Source organism: Melanaphis sacchari, unplaced genomic scaffold (assembly GCF_002803265.2).
Source record: "Melanaphis sacchari strain LSU unplaced genomic scaffold, SCAv2.0 Contig28_pilon_pilon, whole genome shotgun sequence".
NCBI classification, from domain to species: Eukaryota; Metazoa; Arthropoda; class Insecta; order Hemiptera; family Aphididae; genus Melanaphis; species Melanaphis sacchari.
This window is the reverse complement of record NW_020271162.1, coordinates 445,302-462,939: the sequence shown is the minus strand read 5'-3', so window position 1 is coordinate 462,939 and position 17,638 is coordinate 445,302. Positions and strand designations below refer to the sequence as shown.

General features: G+C 22.2%; 1 protein-coding gene across 1 annotated transcript; it reads right to left on the bottom strand.

Annotated features, from left to right (window-relative positions):
- Positions 1–1,417: 1,417 nt before the first annotated feature.
- LOC112595665 (putative defense protein Hdd11) lies at positions 1,418–9,022 on the bottom strand. The gene is made up of 4 exons (XM_025340948.1): positions 8,866–9,022; positions 7,275–7,657; positions 6,750–6,844; positions 1,418–1,551 (listed from the first exon to the last, which is right to left on the bottom strand). Exons 1-4 carry the CDS (start codon positions 9,005–9,007, stop codon positions 1,452–1,454), a joined length of 720 nt encoding a protein of 239 aa, XP_025196733.1. The 5' UTR covers positions 9,008–9,022; the 3' UTR covers positions 1,418–1,451.
- Positions 9,023–17,638: the final 8,616 nt, after the last annotated feature.

Here is a 17,638-nt window from a genome sequence, read left to right as displayed (position 1 = left end):
ACATTGATACATTATAATAAAGATATCAGATGTATGTAATCAATATATAACAGGTTTGCCTAGAGTTTCAACGTTTTTTGTATACATAATATATGTAAAAATATTTTTTATTTTTTATGGGCTATTTTGTATTGTTTACTAATATCTATATTTAATACAAGTTTTTTCTTACCTGACGACAGTAATTATTTCGATAAAGAAGTACGCATTGATAATATTAAATTCGTGAAACAAAAATTACCTTGAAAAATAAAAATAAGAATTACATGAAACTGCAGTAATTTATTGTGTAAGTAAACAGTAATTAATAATTATTGTTTTGGAAATAATTTGAATAATTTTTTCCACGCTTGAGAGTATATCTTAACGATAAAGATGCAGACGAGGTGAAACAAGATTTGAACGCATGTATGGGAAAATGTAACAATGAAGTGAATCTTCAATAACAATATAAGAAATAATTTTAATTATTATGTAGGTATATTAACTCCATATACAATTCACTTATATTTATATTGGTCTTGGCAAATTGTTTATGTACCTAAAATATACTTAATCTAACCTATTTTAATACCTACCATAGCAGCGTGAATTATTAAATGCAAAATATTTTCATTTATTTTTTGACACTCACCCTATGACAAGATTGAAATATGGTAAAATATTAATATGTACATAAATTATAATAATAATGAACATTTATAACTGTATTTCGTCTTCCTATGCACCTATACCCACAAACCCATTTACCCATCTAGACATATACTGAGTCTTGACTCTTGAGACCTATGTCTCAACAAATTACATTCGCACTACTGTTGCATGCATTTTTAAGAAACATTAGATACCTCTAATATATTTCCATAGATATGTACTTGAATTGTCTTCAACCAGAAAGAGTTACCAGTTTAAACTATAAACTTGAACGTCACAATCTTTAATAATATTATCATATTGCTGTTAACATAATATTTATAAGATAATTTTTCGATAGAAATTTTCGAAAGGTACTGGATATTTTTTGATTCAGATTGCACGTGGATTTAACTTTAAATGCCACCGGATTTATTTATACATGGTTATGTCAATAATTTCTAAACACTAAAAAAATATTATTTGTATAATATTTGTTCTCGAATAATGTGTAATGAATTAAATATCAATTTTCAATACCTATTCAAAATATAAATATAATTTAGGATAAGGAAATGTATATTTTCATGTATCGCAATCTGTTAAAATTGAAGTCAATTTAATTCATAATTTATTTATTTATACACCTTAAAACTAATGTTATAAATATTATGTATAATTCATATGACAATTTTCATCATTATTCAATGTTCTTAAAAAAAAAAAAAATTTACAATGAACTGATACTAACACTAAAAAATTAAACACTTTTTGTTTATTTATAACTTAGGTGGTAGTTTTTTTTTTTTTTTATGAAATTAATTTCTCTTAGTAGAACCTGGACTGGATTGACTTACAGCAATACTTTCAGTTTCTTTTCCAACCCAGTATTCTCCACCATTCTTGGCGACTGTGTATCTAGAAAAAGGATAAATATAAATTATCATATTATAAGTTGTAATTATGTATAATAATAATACAAAAATTATATTTCAGAAATAAATTCGTGAAAATTTAATTGAATAATATATTTTAAAAATATAATTTTATATGATATCAATAATCAATTTATTATAGTCAATAATAATTCATAGTTGAAAATTCAAATTTAAATTTGATCCCTAAGATTATATTTATTAAGTCTTTATATATTTAATTTTTAAATCATTTATACAAATTTAATTTGAATTTGAAAAAGATAAAAATAACTAATTTTAAAACAGAAATACATAAAAAAAAATATAACTGTGACACAGCAAGTATTGTATTTTTTAACGTGTATAAATTTGGTTTATTAATCATGACAGGTAAAGGATTTCTTTTTTACGCAAAACTGTTTTTGTATACGATATTATAATGATGTACTAAGTCTAACTAATTTCTGACGATAGGTTTAAGATGAGACCAGTAAACCAATTGTAATAACTTTTAATTTAAACCATTTTAAATTTATATTTAAATATATTATTAAAAATTTTCTCAACATTTCATTAACTCTCCCTATATCGAATCCTTTAAAAAGTGAGTATATGTAGTGTTTTTAGTAGTGATTTAATAGTTAAAACTATGTTGAAACATTTTAATATTTTGTGTAAAGAATTTGCTACTTTATGGTCTTTCATTTATTTTTCAGTAAATTAATTATTAGGCGCCTCTTTATTTATTATTTAGTTACCTAATAATTTTAATAATAATCTAAATTGAAGGCTGTTTAAAAAATTTCTTCTTTAACATATTATTAAAATAAGCGATATTCGATAATAAAAGCATTGACTATTTTAACAATTAACTTAATCAGTAGTTACCTAATCAATAGAATTTTTTTTTTTTAAATACTCGTACGTTTATATAGGTAATAATAATAATATGGAAATAAAATTTATTTAAATTATTATTATTTATTATTGTTATATCGTTGGTATACTAACTTCATATATCTTTGTTAAGTATAATATAACCTAATGGTGTTGAAATATTTGATTGCAATATGTTTGTTAAATATTATTTATAGGAAAAAAAATGATTTCATATTTCTACAGTTTAAAAATGCTAATGAGAAATACTATAGTAAATACTTAACAGTTTTGATTTTATAATTTAAACCTAGAAAGAATCTAGCTTTAGCTCCATTTACAATAGTTACACGTTTAACAGATGATTAAATCATAAACGTTTAAATTCAAACTGAAAAATGTCACACGCATTATTAAAATATTGAGATTAAATTAGGTAAACAATAAATGGTACTTTTATTTTAATTACGGAGTGTGACAAATTCGAAAAATGTGACGTATTGATTGAGTAAATTAGTAAAATATAAATCAATACAATTGCAATAAAAAAAAAGAGTAAGAATTAAAATTTTTAAAGATTAAACAAATTTACATCAGCCATAGGTCGTAACAAATAACAATCAAAAATTTACTGGTACCACTTAAATAGAAAATGACCTTGATAAATAAATGTATACAGAATCCAATATCATATTCTATTATTAAAAATTAGATAAATATAAGGAACTTCCTAAGAAATATATTTTATATTATATTTATCAGGTATCTATCTAACTATAAATTATTTTAATAATCTATAATTGATTTTGTTTACAGCATGTAGTTGTTGACTGTAAGGTATTGGGAATGGGAAGTAGCTTATAAATAATAAGTAATAGGTATACACATATAAGTAGGTACTTGCTTATACGTATTTTCAACTTCCTTACATTACATTCACTACTAAATCGGTTCTTAGATTGTATTTTAGATGTATTAACGACCTTGAAATATAGCTGTATCCAAAAAATTGGCATATTATGTAAACTGTTAGTGTATAGTAATTTATATGCATTTAAGTTGGATTGGAAAATCCCGCGAATTTATACAAAATACGTTTTACGTTTTCTCTTTTAAGGTATATTATAATTTACTTTTAACTATTGAAATGTATATTAAGGTATATTACTAGTTACTACTATTAATTAACATTGTCTACTTGTGCAGCAATAATACATGTTATAATTATATTTCTGAAAAATCTCTAAACCAGTCAAGTACTCAAGTCAACTACGTATTTTTAAACTAAATTGAGAAATAAACCGGTCTTAACCTTCCACACATAATCAGTGCCGAATTTAAAATTTTATTTCCAATTATTCGTAGCATTATTATTTATATAAATTACATAGGTATAATTGGTAAGAATGATGTGTATCAATGTTCTACCATGTTTGTTACGAATAAAAAAAACTATACATCTAATACATTCACTCAAACTAGTAAGAATTATATATTTTTATAGTATAGGTTTTAATTATTCTATACAAAATACCAACCTACTTATAAAATCATAATAGAAAAGTATAAGGCATATACAATAAGGGCGCCCAAATGAGGGAACCGAATGTGCTCATGTTCTTCATAGCTTTTTAGTAAAGAAAAATACGCCCGTAAAGCACACATTTTTATAATTTGTTTTCTCCAATTAAGGAAATCATTGTTTACAAAACAGTAGTTAAATATTAAAAAATAAAAACTTTAAAAAAATCATCGTTGCTCTTGTAGTTTTATAATATATAATGAAAATATAGTAGATAATATAATATCGTACATTTTTATTTATTTTCGTTTGTAATAACTTATACGCACAGTCATAATATAGAAATCAAAAACAGTATATTGTATTGTTAAATATATAATGTATAAGTACATTGTCCTTTTTCTCCTAACTAGTGAAAATTTCTGCGGGCGCCCCTGGCCTAAATTAATAATATTAACTATAGTTAAAGTTAAAAAAAAACTTAATTTGTTCCTAATAAAAACATTATTTGAATTTAATAATTTCACAATTTATCAATGACTAGCACTGTTATGATTAATAAGCAAAACGGCTAAAGATAAATTTTGTATTTTTGTAGAATGCTAATACTATGAGTGAAATATTTTTAATAAAATTACATATGGCAGTGTAATTTTGTTTAAACGTTTAAATGAATAAATTGTGGAGTAGGTACCAAAGAGCCACTGACTTCTATTTTCGAGTGCAATACACAAATACAATACAATAATCAATGCGTATAATAGGAATAATGTATTATATTTGCGTATTAATTGTGTTATACTCTCTACAAACACCGAATAGGTACGAATTCAGAGAATTGTATACTATGTTTGCTGCAGCATGAAATACCTATATAGTATATAAGTAGAGGTGTGATTGTATAAATATTTCAGAAAAAAAGTTTTTTAGTAAATTTCATGGTTTTTAAATAGTTTTCAGTTAAATAATTATATTTATTTTATTGCATTCAATCTTATTACCTATGTTTGATATAAGTACAATAGTCGCCGCTTATTGGACTCCCGGTTAATTGACTCATTCGCCTATTAGACTCAAAATGGATGGTCCCGATTCGCACATATACTAACACACAACAAAAAATTCGTCTATTTAACTCACACGCCGGTTAATAGAATCATTTGAAAATTAGATAAATAAATAAAATATGTACATACATTGAACAAACGTGTTATAAATAAGTCGGTACCGGTATTATGCTTTTATCGCGGAGATAAAATAAATTACGATAAACCAAGCTGTCGTCAATGTCAATTAGTACGACAGGTAATGTATGAATAGACGATTTTTATTTTATTAATTATGTATATATTTTATTAATTTTATTTTATTTAACTACTTTATTTTTAATTGCGTATAAGCTAGATTTTTATACATAAATACCTCGAATCTCAATACATATTTTTAAGTAAATACGTTTTTAAATTTAAGCATTTTCAACATTTTTTGAGTTATTTGCCTTATTGACTCATTCGGTTAATCGACTCAAATTGTCGGATCCCAAAGTGAGTCCAATAAGCGGCGACTACTGTACTTAAAACCTATTTTGTTTTTCTCTATGTATGAATTGTTAACGATGATGTTTTATAATTAACATTTTTATATCTTCCTTAGATTTTGATAATAAAATTAATCTGCTATTACTTAAAAGATGTTTAATTAATAATCTGGATCATTAACTTTGTAATATGCTATTCTTATTTTATAATTCTAATTTTTTTTTCAATCTAAATAAAATATAGGTGTGTGTAACATCCTGGTATAATTCCATAATGGTATATATATATATCATATATATATATCATTAATTAAAATGTAATCAATATATTAACGTGTATAATCTTAGCTGTTCTTAATACAAATTATATAATAAAATTACTTTATTATTTTATTTCAAATCTTAAGTTTTTTTAGTAAATCAAAAATAAAAGTAACCAACATAAATTAATGTAGACACTTTCTAAATATATGACACGTTAAAAAAAAAATGATAAAATATCTAGACAACCTTGAAGATTGCAACACAACACTTAAATGGTTAAAACCTAAATCGTTAACAAACGTTTTAATTAATTAAGTTCAATGTATAGATTTGTTTCGTTTCCTTATTGTACTGTTTGAAAATAATTGTCATATTGTTATTCATTAGTTCAACCATATCTCAGCTGAGTACATTTTTTATATTTCATATGATATTTTAAGAATATACTCACTATTGTCATTATCAATTTTATTATGTTAATTCTTAATGAGTATTGAAATATTGTCACTTATAGGTATGTCACATGTCTTTGTTGACAAGGTGCAATAATAGCTCTTCGAGAATTCACTTTCGTAATTTGATCACTTTAATGGTTATGCATAATGAATTAAAAACGTTTTAAATCTTGTAATGATTACGGTTAGGGACACGCACTATTACATAACATTTGTATGCAAATGATTATTAAAATGTATGTCAACGATACTTTTTGAAGAAATATTTTATACCTACATTAAAGTAAGTATGTTTGACATTTGTCACATTATAATATTGTATCGTGTTTAATGTTGATGAATAGTTTACTATTCATAAATACCGGTTTAATTATAATATATACATACACTGTATCATTATTATTTCTTTTTGAAAACTCGTTAAACTACAACTACTTTTAATAAATATATGTCATTATTGTTTCTAAAAGAACATTGCCCATTGCTTATTTTGTAATAATTAAACTTGAACTATATTATAATATTTTTTAATGTATAATACTTACTTAAATTTGAAACTCTGCAAATCAAGAGCTTTTGGTGCGGTCCATGTGAGAACTACTCTTGATTTTTCGACTGAGTTTGCGTGAGTTACGGTATTCTATGAAAATTTTAAAATAATAATTTACTTTAGACGTTTCATTGAATAAAACGTAATGGTTGTATTAATTATATAACTTCATGTCGTATACTTTGTTTAATCAACCAAATAGTTTATTATCCTAAATTATATTGTTATAAAAATAAATAAACATAGTATTAAAATTTATTTATAGGTAGTATGCACAATTGTTTGAAATATAATATTATTCATCAATATAAATGGCGAGTCATATGATATAATTATCCGATCACTGTAAGATACGTTTGAATTGTATTAGTTATAAATATATTATACAATTTATTAATACACTCAAAAGTTTTCATCAAGCCTTATAGGGCTTAATAATTAGTAAAAACTACATGGATGTATATAAACCTATATTTTTTTAATGTTGTCTTTAATAATTTATTTTATGTTGTGTACTCACGTTGGATGGTCCATCGGGGCAACTGAGAAGCTTCCATTTGCCTTTGAACTCGCTATTGTTCTTAGATGCGGGCAGGGGAGAGAACGAACCTATGGGCTTGTCATGACTGTCTCTAGCTTGGACTATGAAGCCTTTAAATTTAGAAAAATCTTTGGAGGCGAGCGTCAGCGTTATCGATTCACCACTTTTTACGGACTTGCGGTTGGGCGTTAAAGTGTACGGCGAGTCTTTGGTCTGAGCGGGAGCTCCGTGCTGGGGCATTAAGTCACTGCATACTTCTAAAGGTGCGCCTTCAGAATAAGCTAAGGCAGTCTTCAAGTAACCAAATGCAGCTACCGACACCAACAGCAGAGCTAATTTTGCATTTACTACCATCATCTTGACTGTGAAATGAATGAAAACATCGGTTACTAATTATTTTGTTTAAATGTATAATTTTAAATTATTTTAAATATCCACATAGTTATAGGAAAATTAAATTCAATTAAAATGTGTATTTCTAAAATACTAATAACAATAATAATGTGAGAGGACAACATGTACAATATTTTCTGACTTCTCCATATTATATACTTATACAGCTATACATCTGTTGTATAGGTATAAACCAAATTCTTAATAAATTGTATACAGATTACAGGCCGAGTGCATACATGCATTAAATGGCGACTCGACCTATAACATATTATATTTCAGACAGTATTTAGATGGGCGTATAACATTTATAATAATTTATACTTCTTTATTTTTTTACATTGGCATTTAATAAATAATAATCGTAATATGTCCTCAGTTTACTGTTGTTTCTATTGTTATACATAATTAATTCAGAAATTATAAAAACTATAAAATTGTTATAAAGTATTAGAAATTACTTTATGAAATCGTGAGCTAGTAACATTTTTTTTTTAAATTTATAAGAGAATATTTTGTTTATTTTTATTTTTCATAAGAATATAGTGTAATTTAATAATAATAAAAAAACGGTATTTTATTTGCATAAATTAATTCTAATTAAAAAAAACATTTAAGTATTTGTGAAATCGATTAGAATATGACCATATAATATATTGTTATTTAATTTCTTAAGTACATTTATTGATAGAGAATATTCGAATAATTTTAAAACGCAAATAATAAATTACAACACTTTTTTAAAATTCTTAATTGAATCTCTAAATTAAAAATCTGAAAATTCTTAGTAAAATAAGCTGAAAAAATAAGTTTTTTAAATTAACAACTGTGTGGCTTGAACGGAAAGATCGTCTAGCGACGGAACTCTATCAAAAATATATAATATAAATTATATTTATTCTATAGTTATTAAATATGTAATTATTTAAATTGAAATATTTCTCATAAATCCATAAAAATTGTAAAATCTAATTTGCTATAACTTACTGACTATTATTAAACGTAACCAATATACAAAAATTAAATACCTACATTGAATATTTGTCATAGAAACAAATTACATTATAATATTATATTATATTAAAAATATAATTTATATATGTAGTAGATATTTATGCAAATAATGGAGTAAAAATAATTAAATTAAAGTAATTATTTAATATATTATGTTACTTACTTGTTGAATATATCGAATTACGAGTCAAATGTGGAAGTATGAGCAGAGCACACGATGTCAAGTTGAGTACTGCAGTATTCGATGATACCTTTGTCCAGTACAACATATAAAGACTATTACAACACAAAGAATACACATTCATAATTACGGAAAGAAAGGGAACTTAACCTTCGTGGAGATTGTTTAATAATATACTCATTATTGATTTATACCTGTCTTGTACGTAATATTCAAACGAACGTCTTGAATAACTCGTTATTTTATAGTGTTCCCACCTAAGCTCTTGTACAGACACAAAGTTATTATTCGTCTTCATATTATGTTTTAACCTCCTTTGTTAGTCATTATACCAGATTCGGATGAATAACGGCTGTATTAAAAAAAAAGTCATTTGCAATGGCATATGACCTACTATTATAGGTATATTTTTATAATTATTATTTACTGTTTCTTTTTTTTTTTTTCAGACAAATTAAAATAATTTTGTAATTATTTGGTAGGTCATAGGACGCAACTAGATATTAAATATATTAGAAGCTTATGATCGTTGTAGAAAATTTTACTTTATTACAGAGGTCTTATCATTTGTAATTACTAATTACATATTTATAAACATTGCACTAGACATCTAACAATATATTTCAATAGTAATAAATAGAGCTAGTATTTTAATGACCTAAAAATACACATAAATGTATTAAAAAAAAATGCAAAAATGACCTTAACACTCTAAAAAATGAACAAAAAATGTACTTAGATAAGGAAAATAAAATTCAATTTAAAATAATAATTATTATTTATTCATTTTTTATATTATATAAAATACTGAAAATAGGTAAAAATTTATTTTGTAACAAATATAATCTAATTTGAGTTGAAAATTAACTTTAATACTTTTTCAATATCAATGGACTGGAGTAGGTAATTAGGATTACCTATACAACACATATAAAAAAAATCTTAATATAAACAAAAATGAGTTTATTACACAAAATTAACGTAATATTTGTAAAAAATGACCTTAAAAATGCAATAAAATGCATTCAACACAGAAAATGCAAAATAAGAATTATACTTTTTAAATTGTTATATCACAAAACAAATTTAGTTTTTGGTTTGAACTGTATAGCACTTAAAAAAAAATGCGAAATTCATCAAAATTATAGTTCTAGTAATGATATATATTATATCGGTATTGGACAATTTTAACCTTAAATTCAATGGTTAATTTAATTTATAACTCTACTATTAGTTTTATTTTATTCATAATATGCTACCTAATAATTATTATTTTTTGATGCAATTGATTAATATACTCGTATCATATACATATAAATAATATTATAATGGGTTTAAGAAAATTACTGTTATTATAATGATTTTTTTTTTTTTTAATTAGTTTTTATAAAACATTTTCTGAAGAAGTAAAATTAGTTTACATAAATATAAAATTCATTTGATTTTCATTAGGGTTTATAGAGGAATACTTCATTGAAAATTAATGTGAACAATTTGATAAAAATTTTATCATGCTCATTAAAAAAAAAAAAAAAATGATAATTTTTGAATAAATTGGATCACTAAGAAAATTTTTTTATTACAATGATAATTTTTAATTGTTTTTCACAGGCTAGTTTTTTTTGACGATGAGAACATTGGGCAATGGAGTTTATATAGTCTCATTTACAAATTAAATTTAGCAGTATAAAGTACTTATATATAATATGTTGTAGCTGCATTATTTTAGTGTGATATTTCAATATATTTTATTTAATTATCAGAATAATTATTTCGTTGGTATTAATAAGAATTTATATTAATTATTATGTAAATATACATAGGTAATTAAAATTTTCTACATTTTGCAATTTTTAATTACTTTATATATTTTCAATAAATTTATATGAAAATATAATACATACTAACAAATATATTATATGTATGGTAGCAAGCTGTATGAGTTCTAACTTTGTATTATGCTTTAGAATAAAAATAACAATAACTTAAAGTAATACACTTTACATGGACAAGTTTTATAACTTGTGTTTACACCAACATATATACGCAGATCTATGACTTATTTTAATATAAATATTCATAGTTAATAATATTAATCCATATAACCATATGTATATTTGACTATAGCTTCAATTCAATTAATTAATTAATTAAAAATAATCTATAAATAATATATTTTTTTAATAATTATAATAATAAATTATAAATAATAATATGATAATAAAAGTTATAACCTCACAAAGTATTTCATATTCTATTGGTGTTTTTTTATTCTTAAAACACTAACCTATTAATCACTAATAAAAAAGTCATATTATACATATTATTTAATTTTAGTTTCCGAGCTAAGTAATTAATGTATTGGTTTTACGTGTTAGTGGATTTTTATTTTGTTTGTCATAATATATACTTTTTTATAAAAAAAAAATGCTTCAATTTTCAACTTTGAAGCTTGTTTCTGGTATATATAGTTAAATCTAGATTTCGAGTAATCAACAATAAAAATTCACATTAATTTTCAAAAAAATCTAAAAAAATCTAAAAAGATAACACAAAAAATGAAAATATTTATGTAACATCTGTTTTTTAAAAAATTAATTTTTTTTTTGTTTTATTGAAATTTAAACTATAATAACAATAAGAGAATACATTTTCTAATTATTATGTAATTTTTAAAAGATCTTAAATATTTATTTTTTCGCTGCTTAGGCATAAATATTTTAAATTACTTACTTTTTTCAAAAATTCAAACCGATGTTTTTTCCTAGTAAAAATCTTAAAAATATAATAAAAGGTTTTTTATAAGTTATTCTTATAGTAACTTAAAAATATCGAATAGACACAGTTATTTTTAAAGACATTTTAAGTTAAAATTATATTGACATTAACTTGTCAATATAATAGTCTTATAGTTATGCTATTAAATTAAAAAATATCCTTAGAAATTATAACTGATATAGAGGCTCTGAGTCTCAGAATTATTATTCTTATAAAATAATTATTCATCATTAAATTTTAACTAAAAACTTCCATTACAAATTACAGTAAACGGTGTATAATTTGTGTTAATTTCAATTGTTTTCATTATACATGCATTAGTATTGTAAATTATTAAACTTGATTTATGACAAACAGTTATACCTACCTATATTTTTTTTCCAAAAAATTTCTAATCGCCGTAATAATTGAAAATTGTACTACCTAATATAATAATTATATTGAATTAAATTTAACACATTTTCTGATAGTTGTATACGTAAATCTTATATAATGCGTAGGATATCATTATTTTTTTTTTTTACAGGTCGGTCATGTAAAAAAATCAACTTTTGTGACCCAAAAAATGATAAACAGAAACTGGATTTTTTAAATGTCTTACACGAGAATATATATGAAATTAACTATATGGACACAATATATTCCATACTATATTGTATTATATTTTAACGAATGAACAAACTACTAACACGTAAAAATTATTGTCCAACGTAAACACAATTATAATTATTTAATGATGTGTTAAATATTTTGACTTTTAGTATAGGATGTAATTATATTAATATCTTAGTAGGTAACTACTAACTATTTATCTATTAAAATACAAAAAAAATCGTCTTGCTCTTATTTTATTATTATAGTATATTCCAATAATAAAAACGAACATTATTCAAATATTACAATTTACTTAATGTTAGCAACAATAATTTTACTCGTCATATTTAAATAAAATTATAAATTATAATGTCATAATATTGTCTCTGTATTTAAATGAATTTTAATGTATACGAATGAAATATTATTAATTAAATGAATGATATTCATATCTTATTAATTTTCATTTCCTAGGAAAAAACCTTCTTTATTAATTTATATTAAATAGTTATTTATAGTTTAACACACAAAATAATATTATGTAATACAGTATTTTTAAATTATAACAAAAACTATATTTATTCGACTATACGTCAATAAGTAATATTATATACGTTTGGTAGGTTGAGGTACCTAATCTGCATAGTATATATTATATATTTATAAACTTTATAATATAGAAGTGATAAATATTGTACATAATAAATATATATACATAAAATTAACTAATTAAAACTAATTAAAATATCAGTTATTTTTTTAAATATATCAAATGCATACTCCAAAATTTTAACACAAACACTGATAATGTTTTTTTCTAACTATAATAATGTAAATATTTCCCACCTTCTACTTAAATTTTATAAATAATTAGTAGGTTTATAAAAAATTAATTTGAAAAAATTTACTATAAAAATTTAAGTAAAAAAAGTAAAACATGTTAGATATTAAATCATAAAAATAATACCTATATTATTGTGGTTAATAAAAAACTTAGTAAGTAATTAAAATTGTTAAACTAACATGTAACTATTAACTTTGGAGTTTCATCAATTACTTATATTACTATATTAAAATAGTTTTAATATTTTATTTTCTATAAATGTTTTAAATATATATATATATATTAAAATCGCTCAAAAAGATCACAAAATGATCGAATTTAATAAAAAATAAAATACCTACACATTTAAAAAAAAATACGTATACATTTTTCTCAGATCTCTAAATTAGGTAATTAACTCTAGACAAATATAGAGTTATATACTACTATAGGTATAGGATCAGTGTTGGAGTGTATTTTAAACAAATGGTTTTGTTTAAAAAATTTAATACATACAAGTTTATTAAAACGTTTAAAAATGTAAATAAAATTGCTCATATTTTTATGAAATATACATTTTATTTGCAGAAAACAGTATCATAGTGTGTACAATCATGGTGTAGATAATATAAGTATGATGTTACTTTATAACGTATATTAATCTATTAAACTTGTAATAAAGTGTTGTTATAATATATATATATATATATAAATTATTTAAAACATCACAAAATAAACAAAGTTTTAAATTAAAAAAACGTTTGTTTCGTATTATTTAAAAAAAAAATTTTTTATCCGACTCGACTGAAATCCTATTGACATATTGTACCCTGCACTACAACAATAATAGTTTATCGTTTAATATTTAAAAAAAAAAAAAAAAATACCTAAAGTATTTATATAATATATTATATAAACATAATATGTAATAATCTACAATAAGTCTATAAAATATATATTTTATAAATTATATAGTATAAACCTATAAATACTTTTGTCATTGATTAATATTTATTAAATAATATAAAATAAATATCGAGTAGATTGTAAGAGTCTATATTTATTCAATGCTTCTCTGTGGTATATAGTAATGAGTATCTGCTACTAATATAATATATTCAGTTATTCATAATTCATGTTACACGAGAATCATAAATCGTGTTTTTAAATTAACTATTCATATAGTATGTTATTAATTATTATATTACATTAATCACGCATTTGCATGGTAAACAACATTAAACAACATATAATAATTTGAGATTTTTTCATTGAATTAATAAAATGTAGATAAGTTAATATTTACAATAATTTGTGATTTAAACTTTTTTACGAATACTTTTATACGGTTTATAAACTAACGATCGCACACGCTAATTTACTGATTTATATGTATGTAAGTAAAAAATGTATACAAACTTATTAGTAGGTATCTTTTCTGAAATTAAATCTTGTTCACTGCATTTAATAAATATATAGGTACTAATAAAATGGGCATATACACAAATTTATTATTATTTTATTTAATACGTTTTATTATATAAGATTATAAATAAGAATATTAATAAGTTTTGATTTTATAAATGTTCATTGCAAATTTAAAATTGTATGTACATCGTGAACACAAATTATTAAAATATAATACGTTACTATTTTTGAAAATATTAAAATTAGTATTTTAAAAATACAATAATATAACAATATATTATAATATATAACTTACTTGTTATATAAAAATATTGAGGATTTCATTATGCCTAATGCGTGTATTACTTCTACTTATAAACATGTTATGTAAATTAATCAGTAGGTATAGGTATTATAACCTATAATTTTACAATTCAATAAAATATAATGATTGATTTAATTTAATCTTTATATTTTGGGTATATGAAGAAACACTAATAAAAAATTTGCAATATAAAAATAGTTATAGAAAAATGTCTGTAATGGATTTATAAATATACTTAAGGACACCATTGTATTTTCGTAACCACAAAATTCAAATTTTATCGAACTCTACAGTCATCAACGAATTTGAAAGTTAGAAATAGAATAAATCAATAATATGTATTTTAAATATTACTGGTATTAAAAATTTTTTAAGTAATTATTTATTTTTCTAACTTTTTTAACTCTAATATAATTATTAAATATACAGAAAATAGTTCAAATATTTATTCATTTTGAAATTAAACAAAAATGTAATTTGCAATTACTTGTAAATTATAATATAATATTTAAATTTGTTTTTATTATTATTTGATTTCAATGAAAATATTATTGTGTATTATTATGACTGATAATACTAAATTTAAATGTTCGCAAATATTATAAAAATTGTGATTTTAATAAAAAATGATAATTTGTACTTTGTAGGTACATTAAGAATATATTTATCTAACAAAAAACTTTTAACGTAATAATATAATTTACGCATATAAGTAATTTTGTTGTGAAATCCTATTAATAAAAATTATACGTTTTTACTTTTTAAACATTGCAAAAACTTAAATTTAATAAATCTAAATTTTTAATGCTATTAAAAAAAATTAGACTCATAATTGCATGCATACATATTTCCAACAATTTCATAAGAGTAATAAATCCTGAACTCTATACATAACATTATATTGGTATATTAAACAAAATTAATCTCCTCTTATTAAGATAATATGATTGGAGTTATCATCACTTAAATTTATGAAAATATACGAAGATCATTAATAAGGTTTTAATGCCCTAAAAAATCTCAAAAGTGCTATTAAAAATGCAAAAATGACTTAAAAACTAAAAAAAATGCACTACAAAAATTCAATAATTTTTTAATGATACTTCAGTGGTGTATTTTTTTTTTAATAGTATAATTATTTGTTATTACTTGTTTAGTTCTATTGTACTTTTGTTTTTTTAATCATTCATTCTAAAATAATAATTAAAAAAAAAAAATGTTATCGACGATAACCTGTTGTGCTAAATAATTTATTATTCGTACCGTCAGCAGTTTGCCGAAAGTCTCTTGTTAATCCCAACAATTTTTGTTCATTTTATGAACAAATTGTGAAAATGCTATAAAAACTAAGAAAATACACTAAAATTATCAAAAAATGCAAAAAAAATAAATACCTTAAAATAATTAGTATCACCCAAAACACATTTCATACTTACAGACCAACGTTTCAAAACATCAGAAAAAAGATGCCTTTGCATCAAAATCTTAGCCCTAGTCATTACTTATTAGTCGTTAGTCAATACATAAAAATATAATATAACGCACTGGTAATGAGTTCTTCGATAATTAGTATAATTTTATAACTCAAAATTGCGTAGATTTGGTTAAATAATGGATATATGAATATTAATCAAGTTTAATTATTTACCTAAGTGATTTAGTGTATATACAAAATTGAATAATATTTTACTTATTTAATTATAAATATACCTACATATATTATAACAATTTGTAATGATTAAAAATAGTCTTGAATTAAATAATATATAATTATCATAAAAAAAAAATTACCTATGTTAGTTGTAGGACGTGTAGTTTTCTATGTAACTTGAGCATATTATACTTACGTTTTTTAATTCTTAAATTGTATTACCTTGTATTTACTAAGATAAATTGTGTTATTACTTAATAAGCGTTACTATTTTAGTGTTTTAAAATTATTATTATTATAATTTCAAGGATATAATATGACTCATTGAAAGTTTTAAATTAAATTAATTTTTAAACAAATTAAACTTATTAGATAGGTAGTTATTTTATTAATGGTAAACAATAACCTGCCTATATCTATTTTAATGTAATATTTTATTGTATAGTTAATCTTACAGGTATAAATAATAATAAAAATACATAACATAATACTATAATGACGATAGATACTTATAATATGTTTACTAATGCAAATTCAATAGGTACAATAATTATTGTATCAATATAGTATGCACCTATATAACTACTTATTTATATGTACATATTATTAGTGTATTACTTAAATATATATATGCATACGCATACGAGTATGTGTATATTTTTAGTTATTATGATGAAGTAAAACTTCCAATCTCCAGTATAAATTAATTCACAGTACTAATATTGGATTTCTGTATTTGTATATTTAGTGTTAGGTACTGCATGTAACCTTCTTTTGTTAACTTTACGACTGCAGTCTACAGGAACAATATTTATTTCAATTACCTATATAGCTATATGGCTATAATAATATGACATATTACAATTTACTGCAGTATTATGTATATGAAAATATAGACGAGCAATTCATACCTATTTGACTAATTACCATGTTTTCAATAAAGGTATTACTGAAGCAGAAGAAAGTATTAAATAATAAAGTCATATAGGTAAGAATAACATTTGAGTTACGCGACTGTAGGTAGAAGATAAAGGAAAAAATAAATTAAATAGGTTAGATCCAGCACTAATTAAAATAATCGTTAGATAGCTACAAGATGATAGCCGACAGGTAGAGGTCTTAATTAGAGAATTCAACAGTTGCTAATTTTTTTTTTTATTTACACTATCGAATTCTC

Bases quoted from the DNA above. Each gene is read 5' to 3' on its own strand.
- LOC112595665 (XM_025340948.1), bottom strand. From the start codon at position 9,007: ATGAATGTGTATTCTTTGTGTTGTAATAGTCTTTATATGTTGTACTGG. The intron at 7,658-8,865 runs GTAAGTAACATA...TTCATTTCACAG, and splicing joins TAATTCGATATATTCAACAA to TCAAGATGATGGTAGTAAAT. The intron at 6,845-7,274 runs GTGAGTACACAA...AAATTTTCATAG, and splicing joins GCCCCGATGGACCATCCAAC to AATACCGTAACTCACGCAAA.